This window comes from Filicampus tigris, chromosome 18 (genome assembly GCF_054856515.1).
Source record: "Filicampus tigris isolate MCC_2025a chromosome 18, RoL_Ftig_1.0, whole genome shotgun sequence".
Lineage (NCBI taxonomy): Eukaryota > Metazoa > Chordata > Actinopteri > Syngnathiformes > Syngnathidae > Filicampus > Filicampus tigris.
The window spans coordinates 9,407,684-9,423,658 of record NC_141234.1 but is presented as its reverse complement, the minus strand read 5'-3'; the positions used below and the strand labels follow the sequence as shown (position 1 = coordinate 9,423,658).

At 42.2% G+C, this 15,975-nt stretch overlaps 4 protein-coding genes across 6 annotated transcripts; 2 read left to right on the top strand and 2 right to left on the bottom strand.

Moving 5' to 3' along the window:
- Window positions 1–255: 255 nt before the first annotated feature.
- On the top strand, window positions 256–2,285 carry naxe (NAD(P)HX epimerase). Of its 2 annotated transcripts, none has more exons than XM_086014481.1 (7): window positions 256–333; window positions 938–1,120; window positions 1,191–1,299; window positions 1,378–1,488; window positions 1,567–1,677; window positions 1,742–1,889; window positions 2,026–2,285. In XM_086014481.1, the coding sequence occupies exons 2-7, from the start codon at window positions 948–950 to the stop codon at window positions 2,223–2,225; spliced, it is 852 nt and encodes a 283-aa protein (XP_085870607.1). In that variant the 5' UTR covers window positions 256–333; window positions 938–947; the 3' UTR covers window positions 2,226–2,285. The 2 variants fall into 2 exon arrangements, with proteins under 2 accessions (XP_085870607.1, XP_085870606.1); XM_086014480.1 differs by having other exon boundaries at window positions 273–402.
- Window positions 2,286–2,396: 111 nt separating this feature from the next.
- Window positions 2,397–6,481, bottom strand: LOC147132382 (sodium channel regulatory subunit beta-1-like). 2 transcript variants are annotated; one of them, XM_086014482.1, is made up of 7 exons: window positions 5,530–6,481; window positions 4,721–4,804; window positions 4,462–4,628; window positions 4,143–4,380; window positions 3,747–3,888; window positions 2,986–3,060; window positions 2,397–2,783 (listed from the first exon to the last, which is right to left on the bottom strand). In XM_086014482.1, exons 2-6 carry the CDS (start codon window positions 4,767–4,769, stop codon window positions 2,991–2,993), a joined length of 666 nt encoding a protein of 221 aa, XP_085870608.1. In that variant the 5' UTR covers window positions 4,770–4,804; window positions 5,530–6,481; the 3' UTR covers window positions 2,397–2,783; window positions 2,986–2,990. The 2 variants fall into 2 exon arrangements, with proteins under 2 accessions (XP_085870608.1, XP_085870610.1); XM_086014484.1 differs by having other exon boundaries at window positions 4,721–4,777; window positions 5,716–6,481.
- A 164-nt stretch (window positions 6,482–6,645) lies between these two features.
- On the bottom strand, window positions 6,646–10,567 carry LOC147132381 (sodium channel regulatory subunit beta-1-like). The gene is made up of 6 exons (XM_086014485.1): window positions 9,394–10,567; window positions 9,132–9,298; window positions 8,581–8,818; window positions 8,291–8,432; window positions 7,956–8,030; window positions 6,646–7,685 (listed from the first exon to the last, which is right to left on the bottom strand). The coding sequence occupies exons 1-5, from the start codon at window positions 9,437–9,439 to the stop codon at window positions 7,961–7,963; spliced, it is 663 nt and encodes a 220-aa protein (XP_085870611.1). The 5' UTR covers window positions 9,440–10,567; the 3' UTR covers window positions 6,646–7,685; window positions 7,956–7,960.
- A 75-nt stretch (window positions 10,568–10,642) lies between these two features.
- On the top strand, window positions 10,643–15,607 carry zbtb22a (zinc finger and BTB domain containing 22a). The gene is made up of 4 exons (XM_086014709.1): window positions 10,643–11,194; window positions 12,160–12,378; window positions 12,472–13,195; window positions 13,750–15,607. The coding sequence occupies exons 2-4, from the start codon at window positions 12,172–12,174 to the stop codon at window positions 14,790–14,792; spliced, it is 1,974 nt and encodes a 657-aa protein (XP_085870835.1). The 5' UTR covers window positions 10,643–11,194; window positions 12,160–12,171; the 3' UTR covers window positions 14,793–15,607.
- Window positions 15,608–15,975: the final 368 nt, after the last annotated feature.

Below are 15,975 nucleotides of genomic sequence, written 5' to 3'. Positions count from 1 at the left end.
GAAAGTTGGAAGCTTCATCCGATGATTAAATACTGTTATGGCTGTTTTGGTGGGAAATAGAGGACAGATGAATCGACGGGTGCCGGACAAGTAAATACTATTCATGTAGATCAAATTAAACTCGGTTAATTACCGAGGAAATTCTCAATCTCAAGTCCCACCTCGGATTCTCTTTAATAACGAAAACTTCTCCCAGACTTGACTCAAGACTTTTATATTGAAATTTGAGGGACTTTATGCCTCTTTACTTTTATTTTGAAATATAGGCACTGTTTTTGTTCCGCTCCCCAAACCCGGAAGTAGCCTGCTAACCTCTCTGCGTGTTGTTGATTTGTAAGTTGCGTTGTTGCATGGTCTTTAATCAAAATCTTGCATGCTAAACGGAAAATCGTCTTGCATTTGGTGAGTGTCATTAAACGTTATTAATCTCGGGTTGTCGTTAGTATAAGGTTATACTCATGCTAATTAGCTATTTTCAGAAAGTAGTGCACAGCACACCCACTTGCTTATATAAGTTTGCCTGCCGAAACGCTGCGTATGAAAATCTAATCAGTGTTTGCCCGATGTCACAAAAGTACTCGCATGCTGTGCTAAAGTAAAAGTACTTGTCTTGTGTAAATTAAAAAAAACAAAAACAATAATTGTACTGTACTGATTCAATTGCTGGACTTCTGTAAAAGTAAAAAAAAAAGTAAAATTACACTTTGACTGTAAATGCAAAACAAAATATTTTACTGTTTTTTTAAAAACTTGCATCGTGAAGAAAAAAAGCTATTGTTGCCAGTTACTACTAATCTCTTAACACATTCAAGAATATTTATGATGTGTTTCTAGAAAATTGAGTTTGTGTCTGATTGGTGTGATCTGATATGATAGTCAACCATGACTACAAATTGCATGATGAGGATAGATCACATTTGGTGTTTACTATTGGCAGGACCATCTGAATGCTGAGTGTGCGGGCTCTATTTGGCATCGGCTTCCTGGTGACCTCACGGGCCGCAGCAGTCTTTGCCCAAACAGGGAAATGCCCGCTGTCGCCTTCAGCTAACAACCGCCAGATCGACTGTTACAGTAGCAGACCAGCTTCCGCCATGGCCCAGAGCATCAAATACCTTGGGTGTGTTTTATAGAGAGAATTGAAAGCAACCTTCTCCATTTTTTTTTACTTACTTGTAGTTGTTCTGTAGACAAGAGGAAGCCCAGCGCATTGATGAGGAGCTCTTCAGTGAGTACGGCTTCAGTGTGGATCAGCTGATGGAGCTCGCAGGCCTCAGCTGTGCTACAGCCATTACAAGGGTGAACCAGAATGTCCTTTTCATTCCCGAATGGCTGTACTGTAATGTCAAAATAAGCGCTTCATGTTTTCCAATGAAGGCGTATCCACTGAGTTGCCTAGTCAAGCCCAAACCGACAGTGCTGGTTATATGTGGACCGGGTAACAATGGCGGAGACGGCCTGGTCTGTGCTAGACATCTTAAACTATTTGTAAGTGTCCCGTGTTCGTTTTTTCATCTTTACAACCAAAACGGAAGTTTCCCTCGTGACTTCTGTTTCATCTCTCAGGGTTACGAGCCCTCCATCCTGTACCCGAAGAGGCCCAACAAACCACTGTTTCAGGGTCTGACCACCCAGTGCCAGAAAATGGAGATCCCCTTTCTTACAGAGATGCCTGAGGTTTGTCACAACTTCAGTCGGATAATACTGTGTTCAAATGTGAGTTTTTAAATTGTTTCGTTAGGCCCCCGTGATCGACGAGGCCTTCAACCTGGTGATCGACGCCATCTTCGGCTTCAGCTTTAAGGGGGCCGTGCGAGAGCCTTTCGGTTCTATCATTGATGTGCTGAAGAAGACCACTGTTCCAATTGCCAGCATCGACATCCCCTCAGGTCTGTCCGTATTCTTTACCTCCGGAATATTATACCTACAGTATCCACACTGTAGGTAGAAATATGATGCAATTTTTGTTTTTGCTAGTAGCATTATTCGCAGTAGTCATCGGGTGTCGCTCTTGTTTCTTTCAAGGTTGGGATGTGGAGCAGGGGAGTGTCGACGGATTGCAGCCCGACACGCTCATCTCTCTGACCGCTCCTAAAAACTCTGCCACCCTTTTCAAGGGACGCAATCACTTCCTGGGAGGCCGCTTCGTGCCGTCCGCCCTGGAGAGGAAATACCAGCTCAATCTACCACGCTACCCCGAAACGGACTGTGTGTTAAAATTATAGGACGAAAGATTGAAATGGTTCATGCTTCAGCTGTTGAAATATAAAATGTAATAGAGGATACCTCCAAACAAAACTCCACTGTTTTCATTTCTGCTGAACCGAATATTAACCACAATCACGTGCAACTTTGTAATTATTTACCATCAACAGAAGACGACTAAAAAAAACAACAACTTTTTTTCCTTTTTATTAGTACACTGAAGGTGTCACCGAATGCACCAGAAATTCAATCGGAAAGACAATCTATCCACATTCTGTTGTATAAATAACATAACATACATGTTGTTTTTCTTCATCGGACATTCAGAGGTGATGAGTTAGTAAAAAGCTCTCATACAATCCACCTCAGCAGTCTCACAGGCAGTGTTGCGCATGTCATATAAATATCCAGGATGTCAACATAATACTTGACCGTGAGGACAGTGTATGCTTTCAACAATATGGCTAATGAATGCATAATGGACTGGAGATGAGGATGCAGTCTGTTCCCCTCCCCAAGTTGCTTTCATGCAGTTAGCGGGGTGCTCAGGAGAGATGAGTTCCGTCCAAAAGGAAAGCCTGGAGGTAAGGTATAGGATTGGTTATTCAATTCCGTGACCCTCCCAAAAACTGTTTGAACTAAACTGCAAGTGGTGCATAATCACATGAAACTGTGTTCGTATGTATCAAGTTTGCATCCAGTGGTCTACAGTCACAGAATTAGTTTGACGTAAATGCAAAGTTTCTGCTTGGACAGATTGTAATCTTAGTTTTAACATACCTTCGCTATTCTCCAACCTGCACATCCGCGCAGTTATCTTTACTCTCAGAGGCGATTGCTAAATATTCAGCATTCCTGGGAAAAAAAAGAAAGAAAGTAGTTATTAATATAGTTATCACACTGATGACAATTTAAAGTGGAAATCAACACAAAAAATGTCTTTACAATGATATATTCTGTGCAGCCTTGCAAGTGTAAACATGGCATTCTGATTAATATTGCATTTGTGGAATATGAGTTAAGCAGTAAAATCCACCAGTTTTTAGCCGTCTCGGGGCGGCCATTTTGTCACTTGCTGTCAACTGAAAATGACATCACAGTTGTAGAGCGCTTGGGTAACAAACAATCACGGCTGAGCTTCAGAAAAAAAGGTGATCCGTGATTGGTCGTTACCTGAGCAACTGTGATGTCATTTTCAGTCGAGGGAAGTGACAAAATGGCCGCCCCCAGAGATGGCTAGATTTTGCTGCTTAACTCATATTCCACAAATGCAATATTAATCAGAATGCCGTATTTAGACTAGTGGTGGCGCATAGAACATATTGTAAACATTTTTTGGGTCTTGATTCTCCATCTTTAAGAAATCATGTTCACCTGTGCAGTATATTATGACAGTGTAATTTTTAAAAGTATAATTGGTCGAGAGTGCGATCCAGAATGAAATTACTTGCAAAGTTGCATTTGCTGCTTTTCCAACCCTCCAACAATTTAAATACCCTATTTTCACATCTATATTTGAGTATGTTATGAAATATACATACGCGGCTTCTCTTAACGCTTCCTCCCCGGCTGCCGCTATTTTCCTGTAGCAGTATATCATCTCGATGAGGAGCCACACCTGCAGGCCGATGATGGACACGTACATCATGACTTCAGACACGATGGAGGCTGTACCTCTGGTGGCTATGAAAAAAGACAAGGAAGGTGACGTTGCACAAATTCATACACAACCTGAAATAAGTATTCAAAACAAACTAGCAATAAATTAATATGTACTATAATAAACAATATCAGATTTATTGCAATTAATTAGCCACACTTTGACGTGGAATCTTTTAAAAATGCAGTATGACAACTTCACAAAGTTCCGCCAAAGAAGTGCGGAATAAACAACAATAAACAAGTCAGTATACGAATGTTGCACAATTGTGCCGTACCTTTCGCCACCACATTAAGGTGGACCACTTTGCTGATAACTGTGATGTTCTCGTAGTTGTCGTAGGTGAGGATGCGGTTGAAGAAGCACTGGTATGTGCCCGAGTCATTGAAGGTGACGTTGAGAATATATATGGACGCGTCTTGGATGTCTTTGCTCCTCTTGCTCCCGTTCCAATGCAGACGGTCCGTGAAGATTTCATTTTCGATAATGGGACCCATTTCGTTGTAGGTGTAGATCTGATGACGCGGCGACATTAAAGGCAGTTCGTAACTCGGAATCAACTGCAGTCACTATTATTTCTAATGACAGCTAATCACCTGCACAAAGTCGACTTCTCCCCTGGCCTTGAAATACCACTCAACAGTGGCACTAGCTTTGACTTCACTCCTCATCTTGCAGGAGATGCAGCCCAGTTTAAAGCCTTTGCCCGCCTCCGCCTCTGTGTCCGAGTCTACCTCTGCACACGCCCCATCACACTGGCGCACTGTTTGCAGCACAACGATACACATGCATTACATCGACTTTATGGTTGTTGAAGGCATTACAACACAACACAAAGCCAGAAGAGAAACTTACCAAACAATGTGCAGGAGAGGAAAAGGAGCAGAATGTGAATTGCAGTCATGTCACGGACTGGAGTTTTGTATTGGAATGAGGGGCCTCGAAAAGTTAGAAAAGTAATTTTACACCCTTTATCTAATTTTAATTTTACTTTACCTTTCGACAGTTATTAATCAGTGTTAATAATACTTTAGTCATAGGATGGCTGCTGATTTTAAAGGCTGTAGGTCAACAAAGCAGCCTAGGCTCATAAATTAATCAACTGGCAGCTACGCATGCATTGTAATGTACAAAACAGGCCTCTGTAAAACCATAGAATGTGCTTGTAATATCCCAACAGAACTGTTTTAGGTCTTTGGCCAATAATCAACAGTTTCTAGTGGATTATAGCATTTATTACCTGAAATTATTGCTGCTATCAGACGATTTTCACCGTACTTCGATGTAAAAATTCAATTGATGGGCTAGTTCTGTTTTTATTTTTCAAACAAATTAAAAAGAAGCAATTCACTTGAGGACTCACGGTGTTCCCCTTCAGATTCTATTATCTTTTCCCTGAGGTTTTTAAAATGGGACGCACAGATATCGTTCCACCTGCCTGGGAATACATGCATTTATCTCTAATGGTATCGAATAACAGACATTATACATTAATCGGTTTTTGTAACGTGCGTAACATGCCACCAACTGAGCCTACGTTAAATGTGCATGCAAGATCGTAATATGCAAGCCAATTAATAATCAAATCGCCACCACTTTGCAAACACCAGCAAACGACCCCGAATAATAATCTCAAAATATTTAATCTTAATTTTATCGCCTACTGTGGTCAATTTAGAGGCCTCCTTCGCAAGAAAATGTGGTCCTCTCCCCCACGATGGAAGGACTCGGCTTGTTGAAAACGTGGAATTTCAGCTTGCTAAGAGAACCTTTGGTCGCGCTGGCATCGCATTTTAGCCTGCAAGAGCGCAATCAAATCCATAAATTGCGAGGAAAACAATTAGAGATACGTTCTGTGCTCCGTGGGTTGTGTTTTTGCTGCGCCACAGCAGCACGTCTGCCTCTCAGTTCACAGGATGCTACTGATGCAGTGCGGTAAAACGGCCTATGCACTTGCCACAATTTACCTCACCACTCCTTTACGTTATCGCTTTAGATATATTAAAAACATGTTATGATTTGTTTATTTTGCGTATAATCCATTCAGCTTTAAAGAAAGAAAGATCCAATTTAAAGAAAAGCAGTGCTGCGAGTGTATGATGTACTGTCCCTTTAAGAAATTTCCCTTTGGGCGGGGTCGCCCAATAATAATAATCATCATCATAATAATAATAATAGCTAACAGCACTTAAAATGCTGCACTCAATTAGTTGGTTGGTTTGAGTAAAAATAAATAAATTCCAGTTTCTCTCCTAAAAGCAAATTACGTTACATTCCAGACTGTAGTGCTTTTAGTTCGACATTTAGCATTAGCATAAACAAACAGGTTCTCCAAAACCGGAAGTAATCATTACTATGGGCAGCTGGTGCTAGGTATCAAACTCAAGGCAGGCGGGCCAGACCTGGCTTTCCTTGTCATTTTATGTGGCCCATGAAAGCTTCCCACAATTTTTCTTTGACTTTCTGTCCAAAATTAGCCATAAAACTGATAGTTTTCAATTGAACTGGAGCCTTTAAATTGTGTTATTTGGGAAAAATGCAATACCAATAATCGGATTTATTAATTTATTTAAGCAGTTGATGTTTCAGTTATCAGTATCTGCCTCACAGTTCCAAGGTTCGGGGTTTAAATTTGGACATACATTTGAAAAACATACATCTTAGGTTAATTGAAGAATCTAAATTGCCCATAGCTGTGAATGTGGGAAATGGTTGACTGCATGTGCGCTGCCCTGTCTTACATGGACAACTTACATGAACAAGAGAAATCTCTGCTCACGTTTGGTGAGTGTCAATTATCTTTATTCATCTCCGGTTGTTAAAGGTTTGACTCATGCTAACTGTTAGCAGTTTACATAAAGTGCACATCGTCCTAATAATATCAATTTGCCATCTGAAACTTTGGTTTGTTTGATAATTCGCGATGAGTTTGTTAAAGAAAGAGTGGATTGGAATTTTGCTTGACAGAGATTCACAAAATATGAAAACACCACAGGTAGTTTTCACAGAGGGCAACTTTCTCCAGTTTATGACTGACTTGTAGGTATTTTGCAGACTGGAGGAGGCCCAGCACATTGCTAAGAAGCTCTTCGGAGAGTATGGAGGGAGTATAGTGTGGTACAGCCATCAAGGGCGAACCATAGGATGATACTTGTATGAATGTATTAGTCCTGATTGTTCTTTCATGAAGATGTGTCCACTGAGCTGCTTGGTGAAGCCCAAACCCACAGTGCTGGTGATATGTTGGACCAGGTGACAATGGATGCAACGGCCTGGTCAGTGCCAGACATCTTAAACTATTTAAAAGTGTCCTGTGCTTGTGTTCTTCCCTCTTGACTCCTTCACATTCCCCCACACTTACAAGCCCTCCATTAAGAAACCAAAGTTTCGGGGTCTGACCACCCAGATAATGGAGACCCCCTTTCTTGCTGAAATGCCTGAGGTTTGTCACAGCTTTATCTGTTCAAGTCAAGCTTATACTTTTTCAACCACAATGTCCGACAGGCTCCCACAGTATTACGTATTATCTTATATAAATATACAGTCGGTCTACATAGTATTTTTTGTATGACTTTAAACAATGGCTCATTAATGCATAATGTGTTTCTTGTACAAGTGCAGCTTTGCTTGTGTGCCTCGCAAACTATTTTTACAGTGCTGGTACCATGCTCCCTCTGTGTTTCATATTTGAAGTCTATATAAAGGAAAGAAAAAGATCAAACAGACGACTTGAGATGAAGATGACTTTTCTCCTCTGCATGTTGTTGTCATGCAGTTGATATGGTGTATAGGAGGAACGTTTGTAGTCCAAAATTGAAGCCTAAAAATAAAAACATAATGTTATTATATTCCATGACACAATTCCCCAAAGCAATTGAAAGGTGTTTCGTTGAAACTTCTAAAATTAATAAATGCTGTACATAACACAAAGGCTCTTTCTATGTGTTTGTGTAATTTAGACAAATAAAACGCCATCTTTGCAATAATGGAAATCAGCAAATTGCCTCACCTAAAATGTAGGTGACGCAAGATTGATGTCTATACCTATGCATATTGAAAGTAAATACAATTCTGATTGTTTTGAACATACCTTGGCTATTCTCCAACTTGCGCCCCTGCACAGTTGTCTTTACTTTCTGAGGCTATCGCTAAATATTCAGCATTCCTGGAAGGAAATTGAGGAGGGGCTGACATGAGTTTTGCTGCACAATACGATAGCCCTTAATTTGCTATACCATTACAGTACAGTAAATTAGTTTTTTTCTTTAATGGCGTCTGTTATTTAAAAAAAACAACAAAAAAAACTCCCAGCTTTCAAATTCTGCCATAGTAAATCTGTGACATTTTTGTGCACATAAATATGCTGATCAAGTGATTTTGGTATTTACATTTGCAGATTCTCTAATGAATATATGATATACATACGCGGCTTCTCTTAACGCTTCCTCCCCTGCTGCCGCTATTTTCCTGTAGCAGTATATCATCTCGATAAGGAGCCACACCTGCAGACCGATGATGGACACGTACATCATGACTTCAGACACGATGGAGGCTGTACCTCTGGTGGCTGTGCACAGGGACACAAGAAAGGTGACGTCACACAAATGCCAAAGCAGAAATGCGGAAGTATCCCAAACTCAGATTAAATGAAAAATATAGAAATTTTGATGGCGATATGGTGAATATCAACACAAATGCACAGTTGGCTGCCATACCTTTATTCACCACGGTGAGGTAGACCACTTTGCTGACAACGGTGGTGTACTCGTAGTTCTCGTACGTGAGGATGCGGTTGAAGAAGCAGCGGTATGTGCCCGAGTCATTGAGGGTGACGTTGAGAATATATATGGACGCGTCTTGGATGTCGTTGCTCCTCTTGCTCCCGTTCCAATCCAGACGGTCCATGAAGTGTTCGTTTTCGATTGTGGGGCCCATCTCACTGTACGTGTAGATCTGATGACACAGTGACATTATATTTCTAATTATGGAAACTTCATTTTTTTTATGTTTCTTTACACCCAATCGAACATTTTAACATGGCTACACTGTTTCGTCATCCATAAGGATCAAATGTGCGCCTAATGAAGTCTCCAGTATTTTTCCAGCATGTTCTCAAACAGGAAACAGAGGACAGCACACAAGGTCAACATACACAGCTGCGTGTCAGAGATATCGACATCCGGGCACGATCATGTATCCGACTGCACGCATGCACGCGCAAACACAAATACCGGAGGTCTCTCAACAATGACAGGCGTTCCCTCACCTGCACAAAGTCGACCTCTCCTTTGGCCTTGAAGTACCATTCAACAGTGGCGCTGGCTTTGACCTCACTCCTCCTCTTGCAGGAGATGCAGCCCAGTTTGAATCCTTGGCCCACCACCGCTTCGGTGTCCGAGTCTGGCTCTGCACACGCCCCATCGCACCGGTGCACTGTTTGTTTGCGTGGTATGACGATAGACACCAAATATATAAGTTACGGTTGTATAAGGCGTTATGGCAAAATATGGAGCCGGGGAAAAACTCACCCAACAGTGTGCAGGAGAGGAAAAGAAGTATGTGAATAGGAGTCATGCCACAGACTGTATGTAGCTTTATAATGGAGCAAGAAGTCTCAAAAAGATATTTTACACGCCTAACTACTTAGTTGTTTGTTTTGGTTGGACGGTTATTGATAATATCAATCACGTTTTTTTTTTTTAATAATACAGCTGGTTTTAAGAAAGGTAGTTCAATAAAGTGCAGCTACACATGCATTGTAATGTGCAAAATATATCCACCTACAGGCCTCTTTAAGAGAATATACACAGAATATACACTGTTGTACTTCTTTGGCTCAAGTCAACTGTTTCGTGCTGATTATAGTATTCAATGCGACAAATTATTGCTGCAGACAATATTAGCTGTGCTGAAGTTTACACGTTTGCTTTTGTTTACAAAAAAAAAACCAAAAACACGTGTAACATTCCAATTCTTCTGATCACTCACAGTGCCCTGGCCGGTATTTCACCTTGAGATTCTATTACCTTTCCCTGAGGATGTTAGAATAAGATTTGACATCATTACACCAGCCTGGAAATAGATGCACTCATTTTCTAATGTTGTCAAATGACAGACATTAAAATACTTGTATGAGCATGTACATGCCACCGATTATGCGTTAGATACATGCAAGTGCAAATAATACCATTTTACGAGATATACCAGCATGAACCTAAACAATCTAAAGATATTCATTTAAATCTACTCGCCAAATAACGACAATGTAAAAGTCTCCTCCGGGGGAAATGTGACGTACGTCCTCTCCCACGATGGAAAAGATGGAATTTCAGCTATCTAATAAGCCCTTGCACATCAGAAAGAATCCCCGGTCGCGTTGGCATTGCAAATCAACCTGCAGGAGCGCAATCAAATCCATCATCCACCGCAGGAAACAAAAAGCCCCAACAGATGCGTCCTTGGTGCGATCACAGTGTCTTTATGCTGCGCCACAGCAGCACCTCTGCCTCTCAGTTGATGCTGCAGATGTACTGCGGTAAAACGAGCGATGCACGCCAATGACAGCAGCTGCTTGTATTCCACCACTCATTCCTTTCATTTGCCTCGCTCCATTTAAAACGCCTACTCTCCCATTTTTTTGCGCATAATGAATTCAATATTAAAGCAAGACATACGCTAGTTGTAGAAACAGTGTGGGGATAATAAGGTGTACTGGCCCTTTAAGAACCCTTTGCTGGACTAGATGACCCAATGGCTCCATCTCCTGTCATTTTTTAATATGTCATTGGAATTACTTTTTTTATTACCAACAAAAAAATTAAGCTTATTTTCCAGATCTGGATCAACAACATGACAAAAACTATTTACAAGCCTTTAATATAAGCCCCAATTTTAAATTGCAATGCAATGTTCTTTAAAAACTTTCTTGCAGGACTAGTTGACCCAATGGCTCCATCTCCTGTCAGTCTTTAAATGCTACATATGACGGCCTTACTATTATTATCACCAAAACAATGGAAAATAACTGTGTGGTATTACACGTCTTTTATGTTGGTTCTCGTGGAAATAAGGGGAATTAAGAAATGTCCACGTTTCCTAATGACGTTGGAGAATGTGGTGCTCTATAGCCAGCCAGTTAGCATCAGTGCACCAGCGTCGTAAACATCAGCGAGCTGCAGTTAACCCTTGCTTGCTTCGTAATATTATTTTCCTGTTACAATATAAAAAATACTTTTACACACCATACCCGGGAATGATAAGTCTAGTGGGTATGCCAGAAGACGCGAGATTTTCCAAATAAAAAAAAAGCGTAGCGCAAAGATTTCGCAGGTAAGTGAACATAACTGCTAGCTAACTAGCGTCATAGCCACTTGCTAGCGTTGGTGCAAATTAAAAAAATGTAGATTAGACGAAGCAACGCACCACAGTACATAATGTAAATTAGCAAATGGCTTTGTGCTTGTAGATTGATGATGTTTATTGATAACGAGCAGTGTCGACCACGTTGCAAGTGTTTTATGTAATGCTATCAGTTAGCTCAATGTGCTAGTGGTGTTTACATCTGGTTATATAGTGAGCACACATACAGCCACAATATTGTTAATTTGTTGTGTTTGTTTATTTGCTAGAGATGTGTTTTTCCAATACAGGTCTCACTTAACTGCAAACATTTATTTAGCGATGATTCTATTTGAAGGTTTGGAACGCAAAAGTTGGCCGTGTAAATGTAGTTTGTTTATTTTTTTAAAACTTTAGTAAAAATAACGAGATAAATGAACAATATAAAATACAGGGGTGCACGGTCTACACATTTAAGTGGAGTCAAGGAAATTGGGATTAGGATGAAAGTGTCTCATGGTAATTTCCTCAATATACAGTCTTCACAGTTTTCTGGTTTGCATGGCCTTGATTTTCTTAGAAAAATTCACATAATCCAAATATGAATAGCATAGTAATACTGCAAAATTTCGTCGTTGGTTTGAACATTTTATAAAGTCAATATGAAACTACTACTACCAAAATGAAGAGAGGGTTGACAGTATGTATTTTATTGAACTCAGATTTTGTCAAAACTGGATAGCCCGAATAGAACATTGTATACATCTACAATGTATTTTCATTGAGGGTTCTAATTTAGAATTACTAAAATTATTTAGGCAACTCCAAAAGTAGCACAGAGTCAGTGTTACAGTTTCGCATCTTAATTTTTACAGGGTAGCACCTCTGAAGTATCTTAAAGGTGACCGCTTTCAAATCTGATTCACATTTCTGACCATATATGCTTCTCTCAATAGTGTCGTGTGACTATGGATCCGAGCTCCAGCGCCTCTACTGTTCCAGCAGCTTTGACTGTGCAGGTGTGTTTCCCATCCGCACGCGCTGCTGTTCTGGACAACCTGAATCACCAGCGAGAAGAGGGCCGTCTGTGCGACCTGTCTATCCACGTGCAAGGCAAAGTGTTCCAGGCCCACCGCTGTGTGCTCGCCGCGTCCTCGCCTTACTTCCATGACCAGGTGGGTCTTAGGGTGTCTCAGAAAGAGAGAAAACTGTACTTTCTTCTGTTGTTGTCGCTCATATATTGTGTAATGTGTTTTGTTTGTTCACAGGTGTTACTGAAGAATGTGACTACGGTTTCCCTCCCGTCAGTCATGGACCCAGTGGCGTTTGAGAGCGTGCTAAGTTCGGCGTACACGGGCCAGCTGAGCATCGTTCACGATGACATCGTCAACTACGTCACCGTAGCCAGTTTCCTCCAGATGTGGCACATCGTGGACAAATGCACCGAAATCCTAAAAAGACCCCGGCCCTCGGCAGAAGTAACCCCGCCGGACGCTTCGGCAGTTCATGCCGGCAGCGCATCCAGACAGCAGTCGCCGAGCAGCACTGACTGTTTGTATCTCGAGAGGGAGGGCAGGAGGAAAGAAGCCAAACCGGACGCTTTGCCTCCTTTAGCTACTTGGAGGCGCCCGCAGCAGTTTTCAAGATGGGGGAGCTCACGGCCCTCCTCAGCGCAGCACTTGGCCGACTCCCAGCTGGATGCTCTCCCGCACGCGGAGAGCGATTACACCTGCTGCGAAGGGACGTGCGACGGCAAAAGCGCTCATTTCGGCCACGGCAGTCCAAGCGCAGAGCTATTGAAGCAGAAGCTCAGGTGTCAGCCTCGATCAGCGCCGCAGAGTGTTGACAGGCAGAACGAAAAGAACGCTAGCTGCGAGGTCGGCGAAACACCGCAGAGGAAGAAGAATGAGAAGCGAGAGCTGGAAGCTGACGAAGGAATCGGAACGGAGGCAGTGGAGAAGAAGGAAGGATTTGCACAAACGGGTCATTGTGGTGAGATTGAACGCAACACGTGTCTTTGAAAGACAATTTCTGATACTAGCATTTAGCGGCATTCGGTTTGAAATTCTTAAAAATGTCTTTCACAAGAAGTTGCAATTTTACCGTGTCAATGAGACTGAAAGGAAAATTATTGTTATTTGCGTTATTTCAACTTTATTCCTCTAATTGGAATTTTATTCTCATAGTAATATTTTTTTTCTTTAGTCCTTACAAGCCTTTAGTCCTTACAAACACAAAAAACAGCAGCCGTGATTGGTCGTTACCTGAGCTCTGAGCAACTGTGATGTCATTTTCAGTCCACAGAAGTGACAAAATGGCCGCCCCCAGAGATGGTTAAAAACGGGAGGATTTTGCTGCTTAACTCATATTCCACAAATGCAATATTAATCGGAATGCCATGTTTAGACTAGTGAAGACGCATAGAACATATCGCAAAGATTTTTTTTTTTTTCGGGTTGACTGATATGAAATACAAGCAGAACATTTGATTGCAACTTCGGTCTAATGTAATCTATGATTCTGACATTAGTTCTTCATTTCCTCAGGAGACTTGCAGGCCATGTTAGTCGAGAACGAAGAGTCAAGACGAGCCACGGCGAAGGCGAGTTTGGTGGACGCACGCGATAAAGCGCAGCTGTTGTCCAGTTTGCCGCCTTGCCATAAAGCCGAAAGCCCTTTGGGAGAACCCTGTGCCGTTTTAGCCCGAGTGCAGTGGCAAGCAGGTCCCTGGTCTCAACAAGAGTCCAGACCGCAGGAGGGGGAGGCGGTGCGTAAAGCCGAGGAGGGCTTTCGATGTCTCACAGAGGGCAAATTCAACTCGGGGACCTACGATGAAATCGAAGATGGGACGGGTCAGGTTTCCCAAAGGCCCCTGGTGCCCGCGTCGCCCGACTTCACCATGGAGGCGAGCTGGCCCTCCGGCGGCATGGTGCCGAGCGGCCCGTCGCTAACCCTCGCGTCCGCTCGCCATTTGCCGCCCTCTTCCGCCAGTCTGCCGCCGCCGCCCCCCTCGCCCCCGACGCCGTCGTCGTCATCCTCGGTGACCATGGCCAGCGCCCCCTACTCGGGCAAAGTCCACTTCTGCCACTGCGGCAAAGCCTTCACGCTGAAGAGCATGCGCGACCGCCACGTGAAGATGCAACACCTCAACCTGCGGCCGTTCGGCTGCCCCGTCTGCAACAAGTCCTTCAAGATGAAGCATCATCTCACCAAGCACCTCAAGACCCACGGAGGGCTGCGGCCGTACGAGTGCGGCGTGTGCGGGAAGAAGGTCATCTGGCGGGACAGCTTCCTGAGGCACCAGGCCAGGTGCGAGAGGATGGCTTCGTCCGATAACAACGCGGGCTCGGCTCGGGTGGACGTGGACGACGGCTACGGTTACGCCTTCGACGGCGGCGACGCCTTCCTCGCGATGGGAGGACAAGTGAAAGTGGAGGAGGTGGATTTCCAGGGCGAGATGGAGGACGGGATGAGTGGGTTGCTGGGAAGCGTGTCCGGGATTGTGGACGAACTACGAACCCAGCATTTGAACGCCGGTGGACATGTTTACAAAGAGGAGGCGGGAGAGAACTTTGGTGAAACAAAGTAGTTTTCAACCGTATACATAAGTCTCTTTGAGTTAGCGAGCTCTTTTGAAGCGGCTTGGGGACATTTTAATGTCTTACATTTTGGGGAAAATACTGCGCTTGGGTACATTTATAACAAGCACTGTTGTTACCGTTACAATTCTTCATTCTTTTAAACCTAGATTTTGCACACACGTTATTTGCCTTCCGCTTGCGTCGGAACATGAAAAGTAGACAAATCGAATACAACACAAATAGAACGTTTTTATCCTATACTGTTTTGCACTATGAAGGAAAAATTATGTACTGTATAGTTTGCGTTTTGTTTTTCAAACGGTGATTGCTTACCATTATTTATGCGACTGAGACATTGATTCTTTTACGGTGGCATAAAATGTTCACTCACCGGACACTTTATTAGGTACGCCTTCCCAGTATAAATTCAATATGACTGGTATCAAATACACGACTAAAAGAGCACCATAGAAAAAGCCTGGTGGTATTGTAATTGGCCTTTCGTGTGTTGTTACATAAGGCATTTTTTTTTTTTTTTAACCAAATGTACAACCAGTTTTGAGTTTGTTTTTCTATAGGCTGTCATTAGATGGTGCCTAACGTTGTGGCCGTTGAGTGTGTTAAAGGATTCTCATTATCTTTACGGTATCCTTCTCTATTCATTGTATAGTTATCCTTGACTGTGCCTTTAAATTAAAATGGTATTGTGCGTCCATGTGTGTCTTTTGATGCTCCATTGTTGACCTTTGGTGACGATTGTGACACATCTGGTTGTGATCACAAAGCTAAATGCGCCGGAATAAATTGGACACTGGAAACATGATTGCTGTATGTTACCTACAAACATTGGGTATCTAAGATACTGTAGTGTATATGTTGAGGTAATCCAGACATATTGAGTTAAAAGTACATTTTTATTTGCTGAATTATCTTTACATGTTACATGTTTACATTCTATTAACCGTTTGGCAAGGAATGACTAAAGAAAGTGTAAAAGTATTTGTCTTGAGATATTAAAAATGCAATTAAATGAAATGAGTTCAAATGGCAAACATTTTTCACTGACAACAGTTTTTTGTCAAGGCAGAACTGCCAGAATATACAAATATATACAATGTGTGTACTGTGTTTTGTTTTGATGAGAAACATAGTACTGTAATTCTGTACTTTATTATACTTTACATAAACTTA